This window comes from Mycteria americana, chromosome 2 (assembly GCF_035582795.1).
Source record: "Mycteria americana isolate JAX WOST 10 ecotype Jacksonville Zoo and Gardens chromosome 2, USCA_MyAme_1.0, whole genome shotgun sequence".
Taxonomy (NCBI): domain Eukaryota; kingdom Metazoa; phylum Chordata; class Aves; order Ciconiiformes; family Ciconiidae; genus Mycteria; species Mycteria americana.
The window spans coordinates 128,812,303-128,840,219 of NC_134366.1; the positions used below are offsets into that span (position 1 = coordinate 128,812,303).

The following is a 27,917-nucleotide window of genomic DNA, read 5'->3' on the forward strand; positions in this document are numbered from 1 at the left end:
GGTGCTTGCTCAGAGAGGTGGGGGTTTGCCCAGTCCTGGTGCTTCTGGCTGACGGTTTTGGGAAGCCATGCTCTTTGTTTCCAGAACAGAAATCCCTCTTGCGACATAGAACTTTCCTACTCTCCCTTGAAAACTTGGACTCTGTAATAGAGGCATGCTATGTTGCTTGTGAGGTATGCAATGCCGTGGTGCGTTCCTTCACCTCGAAGGTGGCTTGAGAAAAATCTGTCCTTGTACCCTTTCTCCAAGGCCTAAAGCGTCTTTACGTTTCATAAGGCGTTCTGCTAGGAAGCTGATGGAAAGGTTTGTGTAATGAACTGTCAATAGCCCAAACTGAAACATTTGCAATATGAAGCTACTTGAATGATTTCACTGTTCTGTCTTTTTTTCCTCATGCTAGTGAGGGAGGGATTTTTTGGTTTTTTTTCCTGACTCAAACATTTTGGAGTTTTTTCTGCACTTATTGAACCCTTGGCTCCAAAAGGACACCAAATGCCACTAGAGGTATAAGATTGATTCCAATGATAACTGTGCTCTTGGGCCTTAAACGAATAGAAAATAAGGCATTTTTTTAATCCAAATATTTTGTAGGTGTCTCACTGCCTGATACTGGAGCTTGAGGCATCATGTTATCATGAATTATTGTGTTAAACCTTTGAGTGAAAACTTAGAAGGATAAATGACCGTACCTGAATGTGGGGTGATTATCTTAGTGGAAATATGTGGGATCACTATATATGGACTTAATGACAACAACGTAAGTTATACTACTGCAACTTTGAATATAAACCAGCAGTATTTGTCTTGCACCCTTTACTCCCCTGTTTCCACTGGAGTTGACTGATTGATTGCCTTTTGCCTGCCCTCGATCGTTGATTTGAGGAGCAGTCTGAAGCTTGCTTTGTTTTCCTTGCAAATTCTCCCTTGGGCTGCTGGATCCCTTTGTGCTTCATTTATTGCCAACTTGTTTGATTAGGTTATGGAAGGATTAAGGGATCCAGTACCCTTAACAAAAGGCAACCCATCGTTTATAAATGTGTAAACATAATGTAATTACTTCTTAATTCTTTGTGTTAAATTAAAAAGGGGATTCTTCAGCAGATAAACCCTGACAGTTTTTTTTTTAAATCAGGTGAAGGCAATTTGCTGACTCAAAGATGTGTATGCCAAAGATGAGTATCCCCCACAAAGCTCAGGTTTTAGTTGATATGAAGAACTTCAGCTACTTTGATCTCCTTGTGATCCAGATAATACACCCTGTCAGTCCACACTAATTTCTAACCATTTCTGACTTCCCATAATGAAAGGAGGTTTTGTCTCCGCTTGGACAATTTAGGATTTACCATTAATTGGTAGTTCAGCTCTCTTTACATTAGCAGTGGTAAAGGATATAGTAAGGAGAGGATTCAGCTTTTATTCAAAAAACTAATGTTTAAAAGCCCTAGCACCCATTTTGCTTCTATCTCTACCATTAGCAGAGCTGTACTAGTGGTAAAAGTTTAGCAAAAAAAAAAAAAAAAAAGGTAACTTCCTGCCTGTAGGCTCGGTTGGCCTCCTTGCATTTGGGGTTTTTTGGTTTCACAAATTGAAGTAAAAAACTCTTTAAAACAAAAGAATAAATGGGATTCTGTTACACATTGAGGTAACATGCTGGGTGCATCTGTGTGCAGTCTATTCTGTAGGTGATTTAAAGGAGTGTCTCGATGAGCAGAACCATTTCTGAGCAAGTCCTGTCAGTTTCAATTTTATAATATTTTACTATTTGAAACTTAGCATCTCGATTTCTAGATTTCGTGTAAGTGGTTTTTCCTGCCTCTCATGTGGAAGAGGAGTCAAGAAGCATTTCTCTGGACAGCACCATCCCCTTAAACTTTTGTAATGCATTAGCAGTAGAACGTTTCACCTACTTTATTCTTTCGTGTTTTGACGTGCATTATTTTCCTTCTTTCTTTCTCTGGCTTTGTTGTCTATACTCCATATTATGATTGGGACTGTTTATTTTTATTATACCTCACAGGTCTGTAACTGCCTAATTCTGAGCTGGCTACCTGCAAGAAGCTGTCTGTGATGATTAGAGCAAACAGCAGGGCTTTGCTACATGTCTCTGCCAGGCTGGTGTCAAAATACTGGTATCAGAAATGATGCCAGTTCTGTGGCAAAGGTTTCTGTTGTCCTTTTTTTTTTTTTTTTTTTTTTTTTTTTAACTCAAAGACCCTGAACATGATCTGCTAAGAGGCCATCGAGCTCTTGCGCACATTTTACCATAGAATAAATGCCTACAGCTTATCTGTCGGCCACAAGGCACTTGAAAGGAGTTGCTGAAAGGTTTGGAGCACTGCCTTGGATATAATGACGAACTTCCTTATAACGAGCTCTATCTTAAAGAAGAGAGAGTGTAAATCCTTGATGTAAGAAGACTGAAATTAACTCTGAATAAATTGTGAGTGACTTACGCTGACATGAGATTAGGCAGAACAGTTTGAGAAAAGTATTTAGAGTGTAGTTTTAGTGTTTGTGCTACCTTAGTTCTTTGACTTTTGCTAGCTTGGGATTGGGGCTGTTTGGTGCTTCAGTTTTGACAGGAACGAGGTTGCATTGGAAGAACAATGATGGAAGCGGAAGCCGCTATCGCGCGCACGGGCAGTTCCTGGCTGTCTACCTCAGCTACAAAGGAACAAGTCGCAATTAGCATAAGCGTTGAAGAGCATGTTTCCTTTGGAAGTTGGCTTTTGAGTGTATTCATTGGTGTGGGGGTTTTTAAGGCAGTAAAGAGTATGAGGTAGAAGATGATACGTTACAGGATTTCACTGGGAGCCAGCTCTGACACCCGAGGCTGAGACCCGTGGTACACCCTTGTGTCGGCTGTTCCGGCCTCCTCCAACTGCTCCGGCTTGTTCCTGCTCCTGGACTACGGCACACCTCGCTTCTGGCAGCGTAACGATGACAGGGCTCCGCCGTGACCTGGATCTGACCAAGGGGACTGCTCCAGCTATAAGATTTTCTTTTTTTCTTTCTTTCTTTTTTTGAAGGCAGGGGTTTTCGTTTACTTTGTTTTTCAAGTTGGATGAGTTCTTGATCTGGTTTGCAACACAACCCACAGACACGTCAGCCTAAATGAGGGGTGGGCGGCGGACCACAGGGTGAGGGTATTGTGAAGCCAGAGCTTCCTTTTCTGTGTTGCTTAGGCAAGTTACCATCCTCTCTACCTTCGTTTCTTATTTCATGAGATAAAGGGAGAAATACTTTAATTACTGCAGGAGTTATAAGACACCTGTTTATGAAAACTGTTGTGTGAGCTATTTAATTTTTGTGCAATACTCTAAAATCTTCAAGGAAAAGATACTATTAAAGAACTAGGTGTTGCTTTCAGCTGGCTTACCACCTGCATCTTTAGATGTTGATGCAGTAACAATTTTGATTTTATAAAATGCCTTTTTCAGTAGAGGAGACATCCTGCACTCTTAGACACAGAGCTACCCATGCTGGATTTCCAGTCGTCATGCCAGTAGCTCATTCTTGTTCTGAAGACTGAAGCTACGTGCTTAGAAAAATGTTCAATTGGTTCAGCAGATCCATCTGTTTAGCACAGGCTCAGAGAAGTCACTGATGTTCTCCTTTCTGTTTTGAATCTACACTAGGCCTGATTGCCCTCTTAAAATATGCAGGACTAGCTTAAAACAACCTCTTGTTCCCTGATTTTCAGTGGTATATCAGCTACAGTGGAGCAGTTAACACTGGTGAACAAAAAAAATATTGTTTAATAGCACGAGATACAAGTTTTTGGAGTTAAAGCATCCATTACCTTCTTAAAACATTGTTGCAAAGTGAATGGCTGCAATACAAGATTATTGCGCTTTGGAAATAGTTCAGCTCAGTTCCTGAGCTGCACTGCAGCATTTTTTATTACAGCGAGTTAAGTGAAAATGTTGGAACTAATAAGTGTTTTCAGTTCTAAATGTGAAAGTCTCTATTTCAGTTAGCTTTACCGCAATTTCCTTATGCACTTTCTTTGTCTGATAGAGGCCAATACACCCACATAGGTCTACAAACAATCAACAAAGTGACGAACTGAAAAAGGCATTTCTCTTGAAGGCTGGGAAGGGAGGGATTGATATCGCCAAGACACGTTGATACCAACAGGCTCATGGAGCCATATAAATGTGTAATTAGTGAAATGTGAAACTTCATGCTTAGCATTTGGCAACTAATCTCTCTAGTGTGCGTTTCAGTAGACTTTTGTTGAAAATAGGTGGTTTAGATTTGTGTGGTTGGTTTCAACGGGGAGGAAAGAGTTGGCAGAGTGTCTGGGCAATTAAGACTCTTGCTGTGTGAATAATACGTAGCAGAGGTAATAGTTTGATAAAGGTGGAGTTAAAAGTCTCCTTAAGCTGTATACTGGGCCCTTAAATACTAAAATATTACTTACGTTATACTTACGGTAACTTTCCCTTTGATGTATCTGGCTGAAGACTTAGACTTAACCCCATCTTTGTGACTTATCTCCTCACTAGGTTGAGCGGGCTCAAGAGCGAACGCTGCCAGAAGCGCAGGCAGGCCATGGGAAAAGCACTGCCTTTTGGTTTATGCCTGCATATCTTTCTCCACATTTATTTCTGTGAAAGCTGCAATTTCAAAAATAAGATTCTCTGAACAAATACTGCCAATTGCTTTTCTTCTTTGACGTGTTGTAATGGCATGAACCTAAATAATTCCTCCTCAGTTCAAGAATCAGCCACCCTTGTATTGAACAGTCAGTGAGAATCTGGAGCCAACCCCTAGGTGAAACAGGCACCTGTTATTTTCTTTATGACTTTAAGTTTCAGTCATACAAATATAGTAGGATCAAAAATGAAGAGAAATTGCAGAAACAGTCATAATGCAAATCCTGAACTTCTGATTTCTGTCAGACAAAACAGTAAAGAAATCTCTAGCTCATGGTATTTGGTAGCATTCCTGAAAGCAGACGAGGAAAGACCCTGTTCTAGGTAACTAAACGAGGGCAAAAATGTAATAAACCAAGCACTCTTTGATTTGCCATCAGCCGTGCGGGGCTTATCTGTGTTAAAAATGTGAGTTTCTTTTTTGTGTTGGAGCAGCTAAACTCTAACGCAACCTCTCTGTTTGACTTCCCGTGGTTGTAAAAAAGGCAGAGCAGTGATGGAACCTGGGGCTGCATTAAGGCAAAACACCCTTACCTGTATTGTGTATAACCGTACTAGTATAAAAATCCCTAGGGATAGCTATGCCTCTAAGACTTAGATTTTATTGCGTTATATTAATTTTGTTCTATAAAGTAGTAATTTTGTGGCTGATTTACATTTTGTTTATAAAGTAAAAGTAAATTATTTTTATTTTGTTTCTTAGGCACCAAAAAACTCAAACCTAAATCTTGCCAGCATAACTGATTAACCTTGTAATAGCATCTTTGAGATATTAATGTACGCATTACCTTATCTTGTGCTTTATCTGACCTTTATCTGTTGATTTTAATATCCTTTGTGGTTGCTAGTGACGTGTTTTTGTTGTAGACAGTGAAGGATTTTGGCTTCTGTTTATTTTTCTGGTTTATCCCCATTCACTCTGTTCTGTCCTCTCAAAGAAATAACTGCATTAAGCAGAAAAAACCAAGATGATAAACTGTAGCCCAGAAGCATGAGAGGAGTCATGTCTGCTTGAAGTGTTCAGAAAGGCGAGCTGCATGTACAGTTACCACTCTCATGTGCATTGACAATGAAAAAAGCTGACAAATGAATTGCTCATCCTGAACAAATGCAGAAGAATCTTTTTTACCCCTTTCCAGCATAATTTACATCTCTTGATGTAAACAACGACTTATGTAAAGTACTGATATAGAGTAAAGTTTAGCCATTGCAGATGCAGCATCGTATCCTCTTGCAAGGCTTGAGTGCTTGTGATTCATATCACTAAACCAGTAGAAAACTAACCAGAGAATGAAAAATAAAAAAGATTGGGAGAGCGGAAGAGTATGAGTTTTTGTTGTTCTACTGCATTAAATTGGCTCAGCAGGATCAAGCATATCCTAGAGTAGCAGAAGGGCAAAAGGCAGAAAGGAAGTGAGGCGACTGGTTTCAGCTGCAGCGAGTCTGCCTGTGGTGTGGATCGTCACTTGCCGCTGCCTGCTCTGCGGGTGGCAGACGCCCGCTCACGCCTGCCGTCTTGCTGGAAATCATTGCCCCATGCCAGCAGACAGTGGAGATGAATGTCTGGAAGTCCTTCGTGTACAGTAGTGTGAAATCTGAGAGCTGAGTGGAAACTGAGGATTTGAGGTAGTTTGTGCTAACCTGGCTGGCTTTGCACTGAAAGGATTAGAGCTCTGTGATAGGGGTGGTAAAGTTCTGGCAGTACCCGGTGCTGAACAGCTGTGAGGGGTAGGTATCCTGTTCAGCCACTGCAGCTGGATCTAGAAGAGAGTGAACGGGTTACAGCACACCATATGCTCATGGATGTATTACAGTTCTTGGCTGTATGGCCATGACTATAACCTCGCTATATCTGCTGTGCTGTTCACTTCTTCAGAGTCACTTGCACTTTCTCTGCACGGGGCTGTGCTGAGCACCAGTGATATTCCCATTTGTGCAACTGTTTGCCGGTTTAGCTCCCACAGTTTGGAGTTACGTAGGAGAACGTGGAGTGTAATTCTTCTGCATGATACCATGCTAGTTTCTCAGTGGGTGTTTTGCTTGATGCGTGACATCTTATTTGGCTTGCAGGGACATGAAAAAACCTGTGTGGTTTCTCTGTGATTGATTTAGTTCACTTTTCATGCAATTCTACTACAGTGTTCTCATGGTTGAAAAATAAAAGAAAGCAGAAGTAGGAATGGAGATCTCTTCTCTTAGCTCAATCTCTCTATCCACAAATGTAGGTGAATGAGACCACCTCCCTCTTCCCAGCATCCAGGAGACAGAGGTGTGGGAAGATCTCCCTATTGGGCAAGAGGTACATTTAATTACAGGAGGCAGAGAGCAGTTTGTAGTAAGGTTTCATTATGATTTTTCACAACCCAGTGAAGCCTCCCGTGATGTGATGATGGAGCTTGTGATGCTGAGAGCAGCTGATGCTGTGAGAACCTCTGCAGAACTCATAATCTCTCCTGCAAGGGGATTGCCAGGTTACAGATTGCCTCTGCGCGGTGCTGGCCCTGCCTGACCAGCATGGCGGGAAGCATACAACTCAAGGCACCTGTGGTACGTCTGTGCAAGTATGGGCCCCTAATCCTTCTGTAGAAAACAGAGAGAAGGAAATTGGCATTTCTGGAGTGTATCTCCTCTCCTCTTAAGGACATCAAATGAATCTCATTCTGAAGTTGTTCGTTTCTGCTCATCAACTGTAAAGAGAGGCTAGGGGACTGGTTCGTAAGGTTAGCTAGACAAATCCCAGTCCTAAATGTCTGATAAATGTTTTAGGCTCCGAACATCCCCAGCTATTTAGTGATATCTTAGTGTCTAATGTAATACTTTACATTTCCCTACAGACTGTGCTGCTCTGTGTGACATCCATGTGACATAGTATATTTTAAAGGTTTAATTTTATGAGTATACTGTAGCTGAAGTGAGCAGCAAACATTCTTACCATATACCTAGTACATGTGCTGTATTTTATTTTAGATATACAAATAAATTACTATTTTTATAAGCAACCATTTTCTTTCTTGGCTCAAATTACTTGGGTGAGAAAACCGGTGAGCAAGGCTTCTAAGGTTGTATTTGGAAAGACTTTTGATGCTTTGTTTATATTACCTCTTTCTGTTTACAGATGCGCCCAGATTTAAGGTATTACAGCTATAGAGAAAGAAAGGGCTAATTGTAATCCAAAAAATCCAGTAGGACAACTGTCATCTTGTACTGCTGACATGTAGTAGATGTGCTGCAGATCACTTTATCACGTGAATGTGAGAAGTGAGATTCCCGTTAGCAAATTCTCCTTTAGCACCCAGCCTGAAGAGTTGGCAAACTATAGAATAAACTTATTAACATAAGCATTTTTTGTTTGGATGCAATGATTATAATTTGTTCTCTTGAAGAATTACATTCATGTTACATCCTGCTCTTAGCAGAGCTCATGGCAGTTGCAATTTGTCAAAATTTGCCTTCTTTATGAACTTTGGTTTTGCTGACAAATTAAATTCAAAATTAAAACGAGAAATTGAGTTTACACTCTTTTGCTGCCAGGATCCTTCCCCAAAGATGGTTAGCCTAAGCATAAAGTTCTCAGGAGAGACTCATATCCTCTTCTTTTATAGGAGGTGTTTTAATGAGCCACCTGAAGGCAGAGAGTAAGTAAAATTGCTTCCTTTTTTCCATCAGGATTATCACTTAGGGCAACTGTTTTCAAACAAATATTAGACGTCTCTTGCTATTTTTACAGTTTGGGAGGAGGGAGTCTGCAGGTACTGTTTTTTCCATGTGTAACTTTTATATCCAGTTTCTGTGAAAGGCATAGAGATATTTCTGTGGCATAAAACAAACACATATGTATATGCCAGTTCACAGAATTGCTTTAATCAAATAATGTGTGCCCTGTAGCAACCTTAATCTGGCAGCAAGGAACACTGAAAGTAAAACTAACTGAATTGATTTTCAAGGTAAATAGGTGAGGTTAAGGGTCATAGCAAGGGAATTTATTTATTTTATTTATTTATTTACTTATTGTAAATTATACTGATCTAAATGGTAATAATTATTTCAAAAAACTATTTGAAGAACGTGCTGGCCTCTGGAATATTTTCCATATAGAGCATGAAATACTGTGGCTACGTGTACCTGTGGTCCTACGCGTGTCCTGCAGGTCTCTGTCTGACCTGTATTTCCCGTGCACAGGTTTCCCGTGCATGTATCGGGATGGAGCTGAATTACGTCCTTTGATTGGGGAACGGGCAGTGCTCATAGGTCTCCATGTCAAAACCCTTCTTGTCATCCAAGGGTGACTGTGTTCTGCTCTTTCTGGAAGTGCCATCCCTTTCCCTGGCTCAGAGGGGAAGAGTGTGAAGATTTCAGCGCTCGGGGGGATCCCGAGTGGGACCGTGAGTTCTCAGCTGCAGAGACTGGTTTTGTGGCTGCGACTGTTCAGCTGGCGCTTAATCATAACGCTGTTAATCATAACTCTGCCTTTGAGATCCGGCACCATGGGGTGATGTTCGCTTGTTGTTGGAATACTGAGAGACAGCAAAACAGCTGGCAAGAATCTTTCTGGGAAGAAAGAGAAAAAGCAAGAACAAAACCAAAAAAGAAGGCAGCATTCAATACTGAGTCTGTGTTTAGATGGATGTATTTTTTTTTTCTTCTTCTCACCTGCAGTGTTCTCTGTATGTCTGAATCTGTTATGATAGTGAAAAGATACTATAACCCTTTCCGAAAGTGTAGCATGCTTGATACAGCCCAAGCCTAGGTGAGATGGAAGCACGGTGAAGGCTTAGCCTCAGAGAAGATGATAAAAGTGAGCATGGGGGCAAAGTGCTGTTTAAAATGTTACCAGCCATTCATTCTGCTGCATAAGTTACTAATTTTCCATATCCTTTTGCTATATTTTCTGGTCTAGCATAGCCTTTTTTCCTGTCTATGCCTACTCAAAAAGTTGGAACTGTTTTTGCCCTTCATGTGGACCTTTTTACCATTACAGTGTTATTAAAATGCAAGTCATCTCTATGAGGCTACATTATATAAACAGAAGTGAGCCAACCTTGCATATATGCACATATTTTGTAATGGACATGTAATTTTACCACATTTCAAAAATTGTTTGATGGCTGTTAGGCCTGTTTTTTGGTGATTTAAGAACCTGAAAAACATAGCTTGGAGAAGTCTGTACAAATGACTGCTAAGCTGCCACAGTTGTGTTTAGTGTGTGTCCTTAAGCCAGATACCCTCTCTGACAGCAGGGAAGAGAAACTCCCTGGATGACTTCAAGAGGCTTTCTAAACTAGCGTGTGCTCTCCTGATAAGAAACAGCCAGACTTTCAGGGTACCCTGTAAAGGCCGCCTACCTTCTGAAGTGAAAGGGGGAGGGTTTGGGTTAGGAGGGTTTACATTTACGGATAGCTATTGTGGGTGGTACGTATTTTGGTGCTCTCTATTGGGCAGAAACTCTTGGGTTTATTAGGGTCTTGAATTTTTTCAAAACTTTTTTTTTTTAACCTTTACCAAGTAGACAAATAAAAATGTCAGTCCAAGAACAAGTTTAGAATAAAATAAAGTGAAATCTGCTTGCATCTCAAGCCTTTCATGCATTCTGTCACAAGTTTATAAAATTAGGGATTTGTATACTCATATACGTAGCCATGCAGACACATGTTTATTACTGTCATTACACAATCGGTTGTGGTCATGGTCTGTGGCAGCAAAAGGTGTTATACTGAACACTGTCATGAGAGGATGAGCTTGAGACGTACTAAAAATGCGCATAATGCTTCACTGCTTTTCACGATCTGCTTTTCTGTTAGGCTATGCCTTTATTGGCATGGAGGCAAAATGTGGTGGGTGTGATGAACAGACCAGCCCTATCAGATGAGATAGTAGTTCTGCCTATCTGGGTACGCTATCTCCAGGAGTGCATGTTGGTGGGAGAATAGAAGGACTGGGCAAACACAGACAGATTCTTCCCTGGATTAACCTGCCAACCTTCAGCAAACTTCAGTTCAAGGACTTCCAAGGCCAGAGGTTGCATTTCTACACTTGGCAACATTTCTTTTAAAATGCACTTAGGCAAGTTTTTATGGGAAGGACAGTAAGTTAGACTCACTTTAAAATGAGTGCTCCTGTAGTTGAATCAGGCTTTGAAATGAGACTCTCTAATGCTGTTCGGTTCTGTATAGCTGGTTACCCAAACAATATCTGAATGATGAAGCTGTGTTTAAATAAGATTCTCTAAAAGATTTTCAGCCCATATGTACATGTAACCACAATGTAGAAAACAGATATGAATGTTTTGGCAGATACTTAAAGACAGCAGTGGTGTAGGAATTTGGAGGACAAAAATGATAAAGAAGAAATGGAAAGACAAGGGATCTGGGGGTAAGATTCTCTAAAGACAAAAATAATCGCCTTCATTCTCTCCCCAAATTTAGGACACTGGGGTTTTTGCTGCATACGTCAGCATCACAGATGTAAGGCTGTGTAAGGCAAGTTTCCTGTGCATGCCATACACCTTCTCAGCAGTTAGCCAGAGGGACTGCTAACAGCATTAGCCGAAGGCCGAGGGATCTGACCCTCTTCTCTGAGACGGCAGCGCTGTTCTCTGGCGGGCATCCCAGGGGTGCTGGAAAGCAATGCAGTCTGCACAATCTCTCTGCCTCTTGACCAGAGACAGTCAGGGTCATAGACGTGAATATTATCTTTGTGACGCTTCAAGCAAGCAAACAGATAATATTTTTTTTGAAAGGAATGTTGCATGTAGTCAGTTGAATGTAAAAACGCCGTATCAGATCTTTCAAGAACTGTTCCCTTGAGGGGACGTTGCGCCAGCTCACCCGCCCCACTGGGGCAGGGGCAAGGCAGGGAAAGGAAGGGAGCACACACGCATGTGTATGCACTTTTGTGTGTATGTGCACGCACATGCTAGAGTCACAGAATGGCCTCTTTTCCCTTGATGAGTCCCATGTGTCTTCGCTCTGATGTTAACTAAGCCAGGGAACTCCTCTTTCTTCTTGTATCGTAGTCCGGGAATCGTGCCCTGGACATTTTTTCAGCTGAGCACATTTACATACAGGAAATCAGCCCACTTTTCCAACAGTATTTGTACTAGACAGTTTTGCACTGGTTTCAGGTATGCTGCTTTTTTTTTTCTTTCTTTCTTTCTTTTTTTTTTTAAGCAACTGATAAAAGAGGAAAATACAGAACACAAGTAGCTTTGCTTTAAAAACAGGCATATAAATATATGTTAAAATACAATATCCTAAATATATTTATTTGCACAACTTAAAGCAAGAATGCACTAGTATTATTGCATTTATATGTTATTTCCACACCTGTTTAGTGATGCAATTGAGCAAGAGAATAATTTTTATTTAGGTCCCTCTTGAATGGCACGTGAATACAAGTGTGAAGCGCTCTCCTCCCTTGCAGAATGCCAGCACCAGGAGGAGCAGCGCAGGAAGGGCCTGGTTGCAGACCAGGGTGCACTCCTTGGGAAAGGAGACTAAGAGAAGCCAGCCCTTGGCCTGGCTGAACAAGAAGGGGACACTCTTTTAAAGAAAAAATAAAATAAATAAATAAGCAAGCAGGGAGGGTCTTGCCACCAGAGTGGAAAAAAATGAAGGATTTCGGCTTATGTAGGGATGAGTATCAGCTGGCACAAACATATTTCTGTTGGAGTCAGAAGATGGTTTCTCACCAATAGTACTTCAGTTGTAGTGGGAGTAGTCAGGAGGAAAGGCAGGTAGTTTTGCTGGGGCCTGATCGTTTTGTCAAAGACTTTTTTTGCCTGTTTTTGCCTGTGATAGCACGTGGCTCGACTCAAAAACGGGCCGGTTTGATCCTGTGTACTTAGTGTAAAGCCTGACGTATTGTACAGTGATATTGTATTTGCTGTTATTTTAGTGAAGGTACATATAGAGTGAAAAGTATAGCAAAGAAAAACAAAATGCATGGTGATTCCTTTATAAGAAGTCAGTCAGCAGTCCTTCTTTAGGTTCATATTTCTCAGGTTTTCAAATTTGGCTGCAAAATCCCTACTTCTGAAACGTTGTAGGCAGCTTCCAGGCCTGAGAATAGGGATGCCATCCTTTGTTAAACAATATGGGATATATTTAAGCCTCTGATTAGCTTACAGTTTTTTGCTTGGGAAATGTGCGTGTAGGGGAGTTGTTTCACCCTTTATTGTATAAACATTTTCTCTGTACTGGCTAATTTCACTATTGTTCTTGGAATGTCTTTCTCACTTTAAACTTCAGGGGTTTTTGCTTTGCCAGGGCCAAGATCTCCATGATGGCACACCTTCTCCCTTCTGTCTCTCTCACCGGTTTTCTCCAAAATCTGTATGTTTTCACAGGTGTTTTCCCACAACTTCAAAGGCTTTGTTTCTGCTCTTTTTGGCAGGGGAGGGCTGGGTGCAACAGTGAGAGACACCCGTACTCCAAAATGCTCCTTTCCTTTGGAAGTGTGTTGCTTCTGCAGAGCTCTTTAGCTGAAGTGGGTTGACCAAGAACCAGCCCTTCATGCGTGACCGTATGTCACAACCTCATTGCTGCCAGGACCTTCTCCAGTTTTTAAAGGTTCTTGATGGCCCCCTGTTCTGGTGGGTGTGTTTGTATCAGGCTTGTAGGAGTTCTACTGTGTTTATTATAGTGCTTCAAGCAATGAATCAGGTTGCCATTCTGTTTTCTTAGGTCCTCTAGGAAAATATAGATCTCGTTCTTGTTCCAAAAAAGTTGTTCTTAGGTTTTATTTCTGTAATGATTTGTCTGGTATTTCCCCCCTTCTTTCAACTTGGCTTATAATTAGTTTCAGGGAGCTCTATTCATATGACTGTGCAACCCAGAGAATTGTGGTAGGTAAACTTGGCTTATTGGGCTGGTAGATGTTGAAGTATTTTAAAGAAACATAGAAGCAGAGCTGTGTGTACTTTTTTTTTAAATAGTAAGGGCTTTCATCTTTCCACTATACCTCTGTAATTTTCTTCTATCTGAAGCAGAAAAGACTGTTTCCTTCTAGAAATAAATATTCTTTGAAACAGAAAAGTAAACCTAGAACATGCTGAAGCTGTGTAGCCTCTGAAGGCTAATGGGATCACAAAAAAGCAGTCCAGGGGTTCATCCATCTCATTGCATTATTGAGTCTGCTCTGCTGAGTCACCAGCCCTCTTACATGAATCCAAAAAACAAATTCTGTCATGTAAGAGTAGTGTGATAAAGTGTGAAAATTCTCCCAGATGTGATCTGGTGGCTAATTGTCATTGCAACTCTTCAGTGAAAGTTAGGTGAAAACTAACCAAAAGTTAGGCAATGACCTGCAGACCACCATAAGATTTCAATATTAGAATTAGAAGTTTTTGCTTGTTCTGTACAATTATGTCTTTAAAGTAATGCAGGAATATTAAGATTGCTCTTGATTACAAAAAAAGAAAAAAAGACAACATTAAGGGGAATGTTGAATTTAAATGTTATTTCTCAGAGGGCTTTTCCTTGTTTCGACTATGAGAGAGCAATGCCATAGAATCCATCTATTGTGATTTAATGGAGAAGATATGTACTATTACATAGAACCAAAATGAAGCTCTGAAAGGAATTCTTGTGAGTGATAACTTCAAAGTACATGCACTATTGAGGGCTGTTTTCCACCCTGAAAAGAAGAAAGGTATTTTGTTTATCACAGAAGACCAGTGTTTCCATGGCAGGCTGAAAGTTTCACTCAGGCTGTGTCTACACCGGGATGTTTCAGTAAAAAGTTCCCACTCTGGCCGCTAGCGTTGCTGTCTTTTCACTGATGTCTGTGGTGGGTGGATTGCTGTAGGTAGCACTTTGCCTAAAACAGATTTCTGCGGTACATGGCTTCTCCACACCGCCTTTACCTTTGTTACACATTTATCAATGGTAGCAGCAAATACAGTGGAAAAACTTGATTTTTCTCAGCTTCGTAAAGCTGAAATGGACCACAATGCAGGTAAACTTGGTCTAAAACCTGCCTAAGGACCTCTGGAGCTCTGGATGGCAGCTCTCTGTGCCAGGGGTCCAGCCACTTCCCTTTGCCTGGCGCTGTTCACGGAGACCTCCAGGCTGCTGCCCACCTTCTTGCTGAAGCAGAGTTTGACCAGCTCAGAGGGAGCCTTCTGCTTTGCTGTTGCACTCTGTGGCACTGAGCAAGCTCTCGCGACCTTTTGTGATCCCCTTTGTGTTACCAGAGAACCCAGAACTACTGCTACTTTCACCTGCTCTCCCTGTACTAATGTGCTGATAGCACTGGATTTGTCTGTATAAGAAGTGACCTCACCAGGCCAGACCAGAAAAGGTTGAACAATGTGTTTTAAAATGGTATTTGTTTGTTAAAGTGTCTCTGATAATCCTCCAAACCTGAACCAACCAACCAAGTACCCTGGCTCTCCATACCTTGGTCAGAAATTCTGAGCTCAAGTTCTTCACTCTAACACATGGCCCTCAGCTGCTTGGGTGGATATTGCAGAGCTCTTCTGGCCTGAGAAGCAGCTCCTCCTGGTACCTCAGGTACCTCAGGGATGCTGTGTAATGGTGGCAGAGTGGCCACACTCCTTACCTTTCCACCACAGGCAGAGGAGTTGTTGGTGTAACCTGCTGTGTCTCCGTTGTGTCCTGGTGCCTGGGAAGGAAATAAAGAATTGGACACCTTCTGTACAACAGCATACTATGCAGGTTTCCTTCCTTTTCAATGGCCGACTGTGGTCCTCACAATCCTACGGACAGGGTAACATGTTCATCCTCCTATAGAGTGCTCTAGAACTGGGACTGGAGGAAGGATTTGACCTCTCTTACTAGGAAATTGTAGCTAAATGCAAAGTGCGCATATAAAATGATGAACTCTGGATTGTTACCATCCAGAAATGTGGTTTTAGTGTTCTGATAGCTTCATTAATGTGTCAGCTTAGTTTTCATCTAATGATCAGAAAAACAGATAGCAAGACTTACTAGAAATGGAGTCAGAAACATCATGATGTCACTGTAGAAATTCATGGTGCACTTTTAGGTTGGAATTTCAGTCCCCCAAATCAAAAATACGTAGCAGAAGTGGAAAAACATCAGAGAAGAGTGACAAGGAGAGGTATGGAGCAGCTTCCCTATGAGAAATTACTAAGATGACTAGGGCTCTTCACCTTGAAAAAGCAGTGGCTGGGAGAGGATGTGATAAAGGTCTGTATTAGGAAGCACATCGAGAAGGATGGTTGTTCACTGCCTCTTAAAAGCAAGAAGTGGGGGGCAGCCATGTAACCACTAGGTGACAGATCAAAACAAATAAAAGGAAGTGGTTTCTCACATGTGTGTAATTAGACTGTAGAGCACTATGGATGCTGCAGGATGTTGTGGATGCTGTAAATGTACAAATGGTCAAAAAGCAGGCATATAAGTTCCTGGAGGAAAAGTCTACCAAGGAAAGGACTGTTAACTACGAAGACACTACTTCTGCCTTAGGAAGTCCCTAACCTGAAAGTTTTTAGAAGTTATTAAGGAGATTATTCTGGAGAACTTTCACTAGATGTTTGCTTTTTTTTTTCCCCCCATAGTCTTCCTCAAACATCTGGGTTTTGCTGCTGTAAGCTAGAGTATGGGGTAGGTGGCCCTCTGATCTCACACCAGTACAGCAATTTTTGTTCTCTCTAACATTCACCACGAGTTTTAATATGATGTCACTTTGCAGTTTTCTTGCTTCCCTTTTTTCGCCTTTCAGAATCCCTTTGATATATCCCTAGACTTTCTGGTGGCTCCAGCCATCCTCCCTCAGCCACCTCAAACTCTACGTGCAGTTTAGCACTGGGAGCAGAGAGAAGTTGTCTGAGTAATGAGCTCGTGGCTGGTCAGTTGATATATGGGGTAAACACACAGATTGGAATTCTTTCATAACATCTTGATTATGAAAAGATAACCACGATATTTATATCTCCCCAGTTACTTGTAACACCCTCATACTGTGTGTGTGGGAGTGTTTTTGTTTTGTTATTAAAGCAACTTTCTCATTTAATGCTTTATTGCATGCATGTTTTTTACCAATAGAACTTTAAATCTTTTAAAAATTGCTTTGTGCCCAACTTACGCACTAGGTAGTAAAAAAAGTCCCAGCATCACAGTTGGAGTAGATTTTGAGCAAATTCTCTCAAAAGTATTTGCCCAATGAGCTCAAGAGATTGTTTTCATGCCAGTTTGTGCATAAGTGCAGCCTGTGAGTGGAATTTTATGTTTGGTGGTGCCAAAGGTTAAGCTTTGTCATGATAAATTGTGGTCCAGAATGCTAGAAATTTCAGGTGCTTTCTTCGTCGCTAAAGCAAGTGGCTGGAGAGCTTTGAGAAACTTCCCTACTTTCCAGTCTTGGTAAAGCCTGGTATTACAGTAATTTCCTGGAGGTGGATGAGATTTGCTTTGATATCCATCTGTGCTTTCCGACATCAGAAGACTTGTACATCCTCTTCAGTTAGTACACGGTGCACCTCCCTGCAGAGGTGAGAGCACTAGGCGTGTGATAATGTTAACCACAAGCTTTTATAGCAGAGCTCTTCTTAAATGTGAAAATTTCCATACAACTTTTTTTCATGCTACATGGTGTCACATTTCAAAAGGCAGTACTATGGTAAACCAGTGGTTAGTTTATATAATTACTTTGAAATTAGTAAAATGATATAGTGATAAAAATGTTGGCTTTCTGTGCAGTAATTTCTTGCCGGAGTGATTTCTTAGGTTTACAAGTAATTTTGTGGAAAAGTACATTATTTTGCAGAAAGAACTTATGCTACAATAGAGAAGATTTTTTTCATTACTTGTGTTGTTTTGCTGATTTCCTTAGAGTTTGCTTTTCACTTAAGGTTGAGTGACAAATGGTAATAGATTGGATTATAACAATATATACATTTAATAGCTATGTATTATTTTTTCTGTGTGTTGTATTAATGGAATGAATGCTCAAACAAAATATTTTTCCAATAGGGAAACAAAACAAATGTCTAGCTGTTCACAAATAAAATGCATCAGATTCTAGAAGTAGACATTTTAGACATAGTTTGAGTAGCTTTTTATTGTTGTGTCTTCTGCAGAGCTGCTATTCTGAGGTGCTGGAGCTACATTTCTTTGGAAACCTGACACAGTTGAGAATTGTATATTTGACATATATGACTCCAGACATTGGTCTAGATGGTTAATACCATTTCTTCATGGAGAAAAGAGTACAATCAGCCTTGAGAAATTGTCCCACAATAATCTCTTGCTTTGAATAAGATAATTTCAAAGAAAGAAATACCAGCTGATTTTTGTTTTCCGTCTTTGAGGTTGGGGCAGGGGAAGAAATTTTGCATTATGAAAGTGTAAGCTCACAAATGCAGTATTCATACGAATCATTCAAGCCATGGTAAATTACACTGATGGAGGCTCACATACGAGTGGTGAGATTACTCACTCATGGATGAAAATTCTGCATTTGGGCAATCCCTAGGTATAGCAGAAGGTAGATCTGTTCCAAATGGCTTTTCAATTTCGGCTACATATTGGGAAGATAGTTATTGTCCTTGGGTGGTACTTGGGCAGAGATTTGTCTGGACTTGGGATTTTTTTTTTTTTTTTTAATTATTATCATTATTGTGGTGCTCGGGCATTTCTCGGACACATTACAATTTTTCACAGGTAGAACACTGCAAATGGCACTCAACCCCAAGCAAGAGGGAGCATGAGCAACCTCTTCCATATTGGACAAAATAAGCAATTCCTAGCAAGTTAGGGGTGGGCCCTATGGGGGATGATTCCTTGTCCTTCTGGGCAGCAGAGTAAGGCTCTGGCATGCTCTTATCCTGCATGTACTACTGCTGTTCCACTTGGTGGACATTAAACCTTCTTTATGCAGAAATCATTGTTCTGAAACTTGAAATCACCCTGTTTCATAATTACAGTGTATGTTGTAGGTCGTCGAAATGTTAACAGTGTTCGGTTAGTGCAATGTACTCTTCAAAAAATGCTCTAGGCACTTTACACTTTGTAAAAGAAAAAAAACAAAAAAGCCCAATAAAATACCCAGGGAGAGCAAACAAAAAAAATGTTCTCTAATTTAAAGGGATCCAGAGGCATCTCGAGTTCATGAACCAGCACTGCCGTTTGATGTCAGCAGAACTGAGCGGAAGCGTGTGGTTTGCGAGCTAGCTGCTGCCATAGAGTCACAACTTCTCGCCGGCTGAGCTTGTGGATGGGCTGCGCGGGGCGAACCGCAGTGCAAACCTGCGGACTGTTCGGCAGCAGGATTAAGACCCTGCCTCAAGTTGAAACTTCAGCTACTTTATATCGTGCCGTGCTGTAAGTTTCTGCAGTGTTTCGTATCTGGAATGGTGATAGACCACGATTAACAGAGTAGGCAAGGACATCTCCTGCTTCTACTCTGCCAGATAGCCATTTCATCATAGGAGGGAGGAAGAGAAAAAGCAAGCTACGTCCTTGGAGAGAGAAGCAAACTGCTGCTGGAAAAGAAAAAAAATAACATTATTGCCTCATGTTCCTTTAGCATGTGACCAGTTACGGCAATTGCTGATTGTCTACATACCAGGAAAAAAAATGCCCTGTAGTATAAAAAGTTCACAGTCTCTACTTCAGGTCATTACAAACGACCTTTCCTCTAAAGGCAGTTATTAAGGAAGTCAACTACTAACCCAACATTTAAATGTACTTTGCTGAGCAAGAAGAAAAGCAGAGAGCACAAGAGAGGGTTTGGGTTTTTTTAAGTCTGTAGTGAAGTTTATTTTCTTTCCATTGTCTCTGTGCAATTTGCTGAATGAGATGATGTCTCTCATTCTTTGAAAATAAGCTTTTAAATATAACGAAGCAGATAGAAAAACAGAAATTTAAGAGAGGTCACAGAAGACTTGAAATGCCCATTTAACACTTCATCTGTTAAGAGGATGCTACAGAGTGTACTTTGTATCCCACAGAGCAGGGCTACTTCTGGCTGTAGAGGATCTGCAGCTGGAACAGATGCAGAAGGTTGAGGTGATCAGGTATGGTGTCTCAGGCACAGGGGCAACACACGCAGCTCAGGACCTCAGGGATTGCTTTGAGGAAGTGTCTGTCCGTCCGTCCCCTCCCCCCGTTCCAGCTTGATAGGCTTTCTTTGCCTTAGTCTGTATCTTTCAAGCAGACAAAAAGAATTAAGGCGTGTATGTGTGTTTCTAACATGGTTGCCTTTGTGGGAAAGAGAACAGTATGAGCAATATACAATGGCAATGCAGAGTTTTCTGCCATGATGATGATCAAAATTCCCACCCTGCAGCGCTTGTTTGAGATGAGCAATACTAGGAAGAATTTCTGGAAAAGGACAGAGTTTTCATTCAATTAATTCATATTATATTAATACTTCTATTCTTCATATTGAAGAATATATATATAAAACTTGGGAATAATATATATATAATGTGTCTTATATATTATATATAGGATATACATTATTTTATATATATTCTATATTTATGTGTGTATATATAAATATAAAATATTTCCATTTAGCCATCCACCTGTACACAAAATAGCAAGCTTATGACAAACTTTTTTCTGATTGTTTTCATTTCAATTGGTTATTATTTCTATTTGTTGCTGGTCCTTTTAATTTCCTATTGGGAGGAATTGGTCCATTGAGAAATAGGGAAGATTTAAGTAGACTGCTGTGATTATTCCTCTGATCTAGCTAAAGAGTTACTGCTAGGTCTGTGGACACCTATGCAGGTCTGAAATAAATGAGTCGTTAAGGAAAGTGTTTTTAGTGAACTAATTGCAGGTAAGAAATGAGGGGCTTCTCCTGAAAGTGTGTGTATGTCCCTTTTTTTGCTTTGTGGAAATGCCAAGTAGCCATTAATTTACGCATTACCCGTGTAAGATATGATGAAAACTGAGCCAAGAAAGCTCTTGGTGGTTATAAAAGTACTTGAGGCATTGAATGCATAGGCATAACAAAACCATGGTACACGTAACCTGGGTATCAGTAGAACCTACCTGCCTCAAAAAAAGGAAAAAAGCTGATCACATATCTGCACAGGAAAATAAAAATAAAACCATAAACCTCAGAGTTCCTGCGAATGATTTGCTACTAACGTCAGTATTTTTTTAGAGAATGAGATGATTTAGATCAAGCAAACATTCTTCTGACATTAGTGACGTAACAGTCTCGTGTTCAGAGAGATTTCCTGTTTACTTTGGGTCTGAACACAGACGTCTCAAGAAAGTAGGTGCTAAAATTTTTATTCCACATCTGCATATAAAGACAGCCCAAACTGTTCTGAGATCTGTAGCAAACTTTATATACATTTTTGTTCTTCAGGAAAAAGGGGATAGAGACAGTTCAAAAATCTCATAAGAGCAGAGATGTCTTGGTTTGCTGACCAAGCTAATTCCTCAGTTTTGATCCTGTAATGCAGAAAATTATCAGGCAATGTAATTTGGCAGTCTTGTGAGCTACTGTCATGCTCTTCCTAACTGGGACCTTTATTAGCAAATTCACCTGGAGTCAAGGGACTGAGTGTCCCTTAGGGGTGAACTGCTGCTCACTTAGATCTGAAGAATTTACAGATGGCAGTAAGGCATCGTGGTGAAGTTCAGTATTTAGTTTTATGCTGTAACTTTTCACGAATTTTCTATTTCAAATCATAACTTCCATGAGTGTTCACAGATAGAAGCAATATATCATTTTTATAATTTGTGTGTGTGATTCATAGTTTTAAGTTGCAAGCTTAGTTTTAAATGTATACTTTTTTCTAAAAGGCAGGGATCATCTTCCTGTTGCATTATTTTCCTAATTATAAAAAATTGGGGATTATATTTAATAACTTGCTGCAACTCTTCCTATTCGTTTGAAAATATGTATGCATTAATTGCCATGTAGCTATCCACTCTGTAGAGAATGAAGGAATCTGTTATAAAACAGACCATGGTCAAGATCTTGTATGGACCAAGATCAGAAATAAGTATTATGGACTGAGATCAGAAATAAGTATTTTTGAGTGGGGTGTGTTTCGGTTTGCTTTGGTTTTTTAACTTTGTATGGTTGCATTTTGAGAAATAATGTCATAGATGTGAAAACTTGCTTCATCTCTGTAATGTGGCTGTTGAGCAGTCTGGAGACTGAAGTCCTGATGTTCCTTCTGAACTCAGGTCAGCTGAACTTCGCTGCCAAGGCAGGAGGCCTTGTTTTACTCCTAAGCGTAGAAAAACACAGCCTGCAATAAAGTCACTAAGTGAATTTTGTTTCTGTTTTGATGGTCTCTAGAAATTGAGATTACTGATTGCTTTTGTTAGCTGACTTCATTAGATTTGTATCCGGTGAGTATAAAAAGTGTATTTCTGAATGTATGATTATGGTACTAGCATATGAAAAGATCCCAACATTGAGACCTGCTTTGGCATTAAATTATTGTGTGTTTAGAGATTCTGCCACCATTACCTGAATCTGCTAGGCGAGAAATTGCTGCACGTGAAGCTGCTTGGGAATTTACATCGTCACTAGAAACCAAAACTGGGTCTTGGAGAGCATGTTCATGGCAGCAGCAAACACACAGGCAAAATAATATGCAGCATATGGTAGGAAAAGCATAAGATTTTGCTTTTAGAAGAAGAGAGGAGAAAGAGCGGAAAGAACAGCTTGCTGCCGGCTGCAGCTGAGAATGAATTTGGGTCAGTGGGAAGCACTCACCAGAGAGGGATGTCCCGGTCTGCAAGGGCCAGGCTGGGTCCAGCAGAGCCAGCGCTCTGAATTAACACAGAGCAGGATTAATAATCTTTCGTTCATGGCTTTTACCTCAGTAACTGTACGCAGGGCTTCCTGGTGCTCTTGGTTCTGCGCTGACAACGCGGAGACACCAAGTAGCATTTGTGTGAAGCCAGATGGGGTTCACCAGGCTTGTCAGCTCAGCCAGCTTCCAGCTGTAAGTTGTCCCTGGAGGCAATGGAGCTCCACTTGCCCAGAGCTATGCCTGAGCTAACAGGGCTGATCCAAGTGGAAGGTATCTATGCGGTGGTTTCTTTGCAGTTTGGATAACACACCTTTGAGTGTTTTAGTGGTAGCTATAGAAAAAAGAGGAGAGAAATACAACACAACACAACACATGTTTTAAAATAGTGCTTATCAGTAGTTTAACTTGTAATGGATTTGATGCCACTTAAATTATTTTTTTCCAGGCAAAAACTGCTTCTCAAAAATGCAGATGTTCCTGTTATCATGAATACATATTTTAGTCAGAAGGCGCTACTCAGTGAACGTTCAGAAACAAGAGAGAAGACGTACAGTCTTACGAAGATGCTTATTAGGAAGAATATCATATCTTTGGCACAGACGTTTAGACTAGATGACCTTGATGATGAGTTACACCAGGAATCTTCAGATAATCAGGTAAGGTCCATTTGGTTCACAGTTTAGCACTTGGTAAAAAGTTGGTGAGCAGATGTTTGGAAATCATAACAAAAACAAAAATTCTAAATTACTGACCTGTTCAGTTTCCCCTTTCATTTAGCCAAGGCTGAATAATATGCAGTGTTTATTTTAATAATATTTTCTTAGCGGAGGCTTTTGGCCCATCCAGATGCTGAACTGCTGTGAGGTTATTTTGCTGAAGTCTCACTACTGTGCTAAATAGTAATTGTAGCTTGGTTTTTCATTGATTTTTCTCTTATTCTTTATAGCTGAATAGCTAAGCTTTATTTGAAATAAAATCTGTTTTCTGCTAACTCACTCAAGATATTACTGTAAATAAACATTCCCTTTCCCCCCTCCTATTTCTTAACTCGTTTCCTAATCGATCCTATCCTTTCTTTAAAGCATCAACTGGTAACACTACCCCCCTTTCCCACCCCTTCAATTTGTTTTCTTTCCTATTTTGACTTTGTTTATATTAAAACGACTACTGACTGTGCATGTGTCTAGCTGTGGTTGTACAAGCTGAGGTATTTTAAGGGATCTGGTTTTCTGATAGTCTGTGCCAGCACTTTCTGAAAGTAAGGCTCTTGTAAATGCTTTATATTGGCCACCCAAAATCATTCTTAATCTTTGAGAATTTTGGCCCTACAAGTTTGATGAACAACACTGAGTGTCACCATTTTGTATTTGCTTTATATGTAATTCCCATTATAGGCCTTTGAATGAAGAAGTTACATAAATCAAATCCTAATCTCGTTTCTTGCTTCAACTCTACCTTGCAAAAAGCTTCTACTGTGGCATTTGAAAACCAGAACAATTTACTTGTTCCCCTCATGGTTCCTAACAAACAAAACTACTTCATTTAAAGCTCAGTAGACAAGTTTTATTGCAGCCACTTTGTAGACAAGGGGTAGTGTTGTACCACAGTTTTCTTTTAAATACTGCAAATTCTTATTCTCCACTGGTGGATAATACTTATGGCACAGTCTGTAATACTCTGAAAAACTTTCTTGGCACCCAGCTTTTTATCAAAACAGGTTTCATTGTGAAAATACAAACTTGGCTCATGCTGGGAAGGAGCATATATATAGAGACCATGTTAGTCTATACTTGCATACAATTTTTACTAAAAGAGATTTATTTTAAAATTAAAATTAATGAAATTACTCATTTGGATTAAGGCAAAACGTGGCATAATTTTATTAATAAAATTTATTTTGAAAGTTTGGAAGATTTTATTAATAAAATATGTTTTGGAAGTAGTGAAAGAATAAATTAAGGTTTGTACCTTTAAATTTTTATACTTTTCATTAATCATCCAATTCTTTTACATTGAAACATTTTACATTGAAATGTGTGAGTCTGAAGACTAACTTACTGTTCTATAAAACTAGACACCTGTTCATTGGCAACTTAATCTGAAAGTTTGGAAGCATTCAAGATGGACTTTACCCCTTTTTTAGAAGAGGAAGGAAAAGAGGAAGGAAAGAACATCAAAGAAGTAAAAATTAAACTCAATTCAAGGGGAAGAATCATAAATACTAATAATCAATTCTGTTTTCCTGCTGGTGTCACCCTCATCTCTCATGGATTAAGTTAGCTCAGTCCAGAGCACCAGTTAAATACAGGAGAGCATTGTGTGCTCAGCTTTCTTGAGTGTTCATTAAAAATCTACAATAAATACTGGCCATTAGTCTGTAAGTTAGTTTAGGTGCAGTAAGTATTTTGAAACTGATTTTGCACTTCTTGCAGTGATTTTTCATGCTGAAGTTTTGCTCTTCAGCACTACATTGTTTCAAGGTCCTGTGAAATGCTTCTATTAATGGGTTTTCCTTCACCAGGTTGCTTGTGCTCCTCAAATCCATAACAACTGTGATTCGAAACAGCATCTCTTAGCACAGAGTGCTGTTAATGATTCTCTGCTTGAAATGGTGGAAAGCCAGGGAGCAGTGGGATGGAGAGAAGCACAGGTACGAGTCGTTATCCAAAGGGTGTACTGTTTGCCTGCAAGAGAAGGTTACAGAAGCCATGTTCAAGGAAACAGAACTCTTTGTGCAACGCCCATCATAAATTCAGATCCACCAAATGTTAGGTGAGTAGTAAGATGCATGGGAATTTTCCTGTTAAGGCTGTGATATATGAGAAACCGAAGAGGAGGGAGTTCGGAAATGTCATTCTTAGTTGTCAGCTTGCAGGAAATAAGCACGCTCAGCAAGGCGCAGGGCTCTTGATGGAAGTGGTGTAGTTTTTTAACAGGTATAGTGTGACACAGAAGTAGTCCTGCCCAGAGGAGGGAAGGATCTGTCTATAGTTCATGTCATCAACAGATGACAGGAAGACTGAAAATGAATTAATGGGAAGTTAATTTAAAACCAGTGATGATCGTCGACATCTTATACTGTTCCTTGAGTTTCACAGAATAACTGTTACTTCCCATTTACCTATTTCAGTCTCCAGTATGCTCTGCTAGTAAGTTATGCTCATAGAGTGGTCTTTTGAAACAAAACAGAAATACATAGAGAAAGAAATGAAAGGCTTTTCTAAAATGGGGATTTTGCACAGATGTCATTAGAGAAACATAGGTGTACACATGCAAACTTCCATTGTGAAGCCACTGGAAAAAGCTCCTGCTGACTTCTGGAAATCTGGAGGTCACAGCAGTTCAGCTCCTCTGCAGAAAAAAGTGAGCTGGTGTCAAAACATTAACACCAGTACAGAAATCTTATCCACAAAACCCATGGAGCATACAGCTTTAGACCAGTGGTTTTAGCTGCTTCTGTTTTAGTCTTTGCATCCTAACACTCGTCTGTTTTTGGTGTAGGGAATCAAGAATGGGACCTTGTTTTCTTAAGTACAAAAGATATGCCAGACACAGTTTTCCTTCTGACCAGTACTGAACTGTTGAATCCTTTCCTTTTCCTTTTATGATCTTCAAGGTTTGAGACCAAAGACTGATTTCAAAGTCTTTCTCAGCAACTCTGGGTCTGAGATCACTGTGTCTATTATTGAATTTCCTTCCTTTGGTTTTGCACTAACTTTTGGTTCATACTGGCTTAAAATTTTAAAAGGTAAGATACATTCGATTTAGTTTTCACTCAGGAAGCTTATTAAAATGAGTTACAGAGCTTATATAAAGCTTCTAAGTTCAGCCTTTCAGGACATTAGGACATCTATCTTCCTGCAGAGTTTAGGACCTGAATGGAGATGTGCAATTAATTTAACAGGTCCCACTGAGAACTCTCCAGATGTAATTTACAATAGGCTTTGAAGGGATTCTTCAAAGGTTTGAAGAATCTGGGTTCCTCTAAGCCACCCTGCTCGTGAGAAGTAGCATGCTCACAGGTCCTTCTTCCTGAGCTTTTGAAATACTGGAATTCTCCTAATTCTTGCTACCTTGTAAGCCACTGGATAATTTACAGCACTCATTGATCAGTAAAATTCCTCCAGGAGGAATTTAGGAAGATTGTTCTTTCCTGAAATGCAAGCTCGGTCATCACCCACAAGAAAGTAATTATCAACAACCTTGTCCCCAATATTTTTTAAAAGCTCCTTTATATACAATAGTTATATTGACCTTAACTTGCATTATGTATTAAAAAGTAATTGGTACATCTTGTTGTGTGAACTCATTGCTTTTTATTTAATTCATTCTTGCTATAATACATATTTTTTAAAAAGTGAGAGGAAAAGTACTTTACCAGCCCCACATCAATATGTGATTTTGAGGACAGTATTCCTCCATGTAGATTTTCTTCCAGAGGGCTACATTTGATCAAAAGTCAGGGCAGCTGACAGTCTATTAGTCAAGCTGCTTTTCAACAACATCAATTCTAGCAGAGTTCAAATGATAATACCATCTCCATATGTCCTTTCCAAGTTTTAACCAAAAGTATACTTAACTTGCAAGCACACAATTTGAAGTAGTTAACCTGCCTGAGCCTCCACCCTTCACAGGAATGGGGTGAAAGAAAACAGAAATCTCAGATTGCGCTTCTTATGTCAAACATGAAATAGAAATAAAATAAAAAATGAGAGTCCATTGCTTCTGATTACATGCTGTCGGTGGGTATTCTCATGTGCAGTTGTTAAACTGGCCTCTTGGAATTTCCTCAAATTTTATAGATGTCCCAGCTCAGAAAAGAGTTTGGTTGTTGTCGTTCACAGCTATCAGACTGTCTTTTGGATCCTGAAGAGAAAAATCAACCCACTTTCTCTTTTGCAAAGAAAAGAAGGAACACTTCTTTTAAAGACTGAGGAATGGAAAACACCTCATGCTGTTTTATCAGCTGTTATTTCCATGGCTGATAAGCATCCACATGAGACTTTTCTCCTCTATCAAAAATGTCTGTGTCTGTCACCTGATAGTGAGCAAAAGGGTCCAACGCCCTCTGGCAGTCCTTTGAACCAACTGATGGCTCATTCTTTTGTAATTAAAAAACCCTCTTTTTTTTCTTTGTAAACTTCTTTTTTGTAAAGTGAAACTGCCATGAAAGCAACGTTTGTACTTTATGAGGCAAGATGAGTTAGATAATTCATTGTTTCATAAACAGAAGTTTTTTAATTAGATATCAGGGTAGATAAATAGTTAATTGATTTGTATTTTAGACAGGCTGTTTTATTGTATATCTTCTTTTGTAGTACTCCACAATAACCTAGATGTTGTTGCCACAGGGAAGCATAAAAAACACAGTAAGCTGAAAAGAGGCATGAAATTAAACGTGGAGCAGGGGAAGTGATGTATTTTGTTCAAGGCATCCAGTTTCTAGAAAGAGACTGGCAAATTGTGGGAGAAACCGCTATTTTCATTGTAAGGAAATGGATTCATTTAATTGGTTAAAACTAACATGGGTGAAGCAT

The 27,917-nt window shown here is 39.9% G+C and overlaps 1 protein-coding gene across 3 annotated transcripts in view; it reads left to right on the forward strand.

The window, feature by feature from the left end:
* The window catches only part of SPIDR (scaffold protein involved in DNA repair), a 207,934-nt gene that overhangs the window by 111,671 nt on the left and 68,346 nt on the right, over positions 1 to 27,917 (forward strand). For all 3 annotated transcript variants that reach the window (XR_012774445.1, XM_075494604.1, XM_075494605.1), the window contains exons 9-10: positions 22,826 to 23,036; positions 24,902 to 25,152. Coding sequence is in view for 2 of the 3 variants with exons in the window: in XM_075494604.1 (XP_075350719.1) it covers positions 22,826 to 23,036; positions 24,902 to 25,152 (462 nt within the window). In the remaining variant the exon portion in view is untranslated. The remainder of the gene's footprint in view (positions 1 to 22,825; positions 23,037 to 24,901; positions 25,153 to 27,917) is intronic.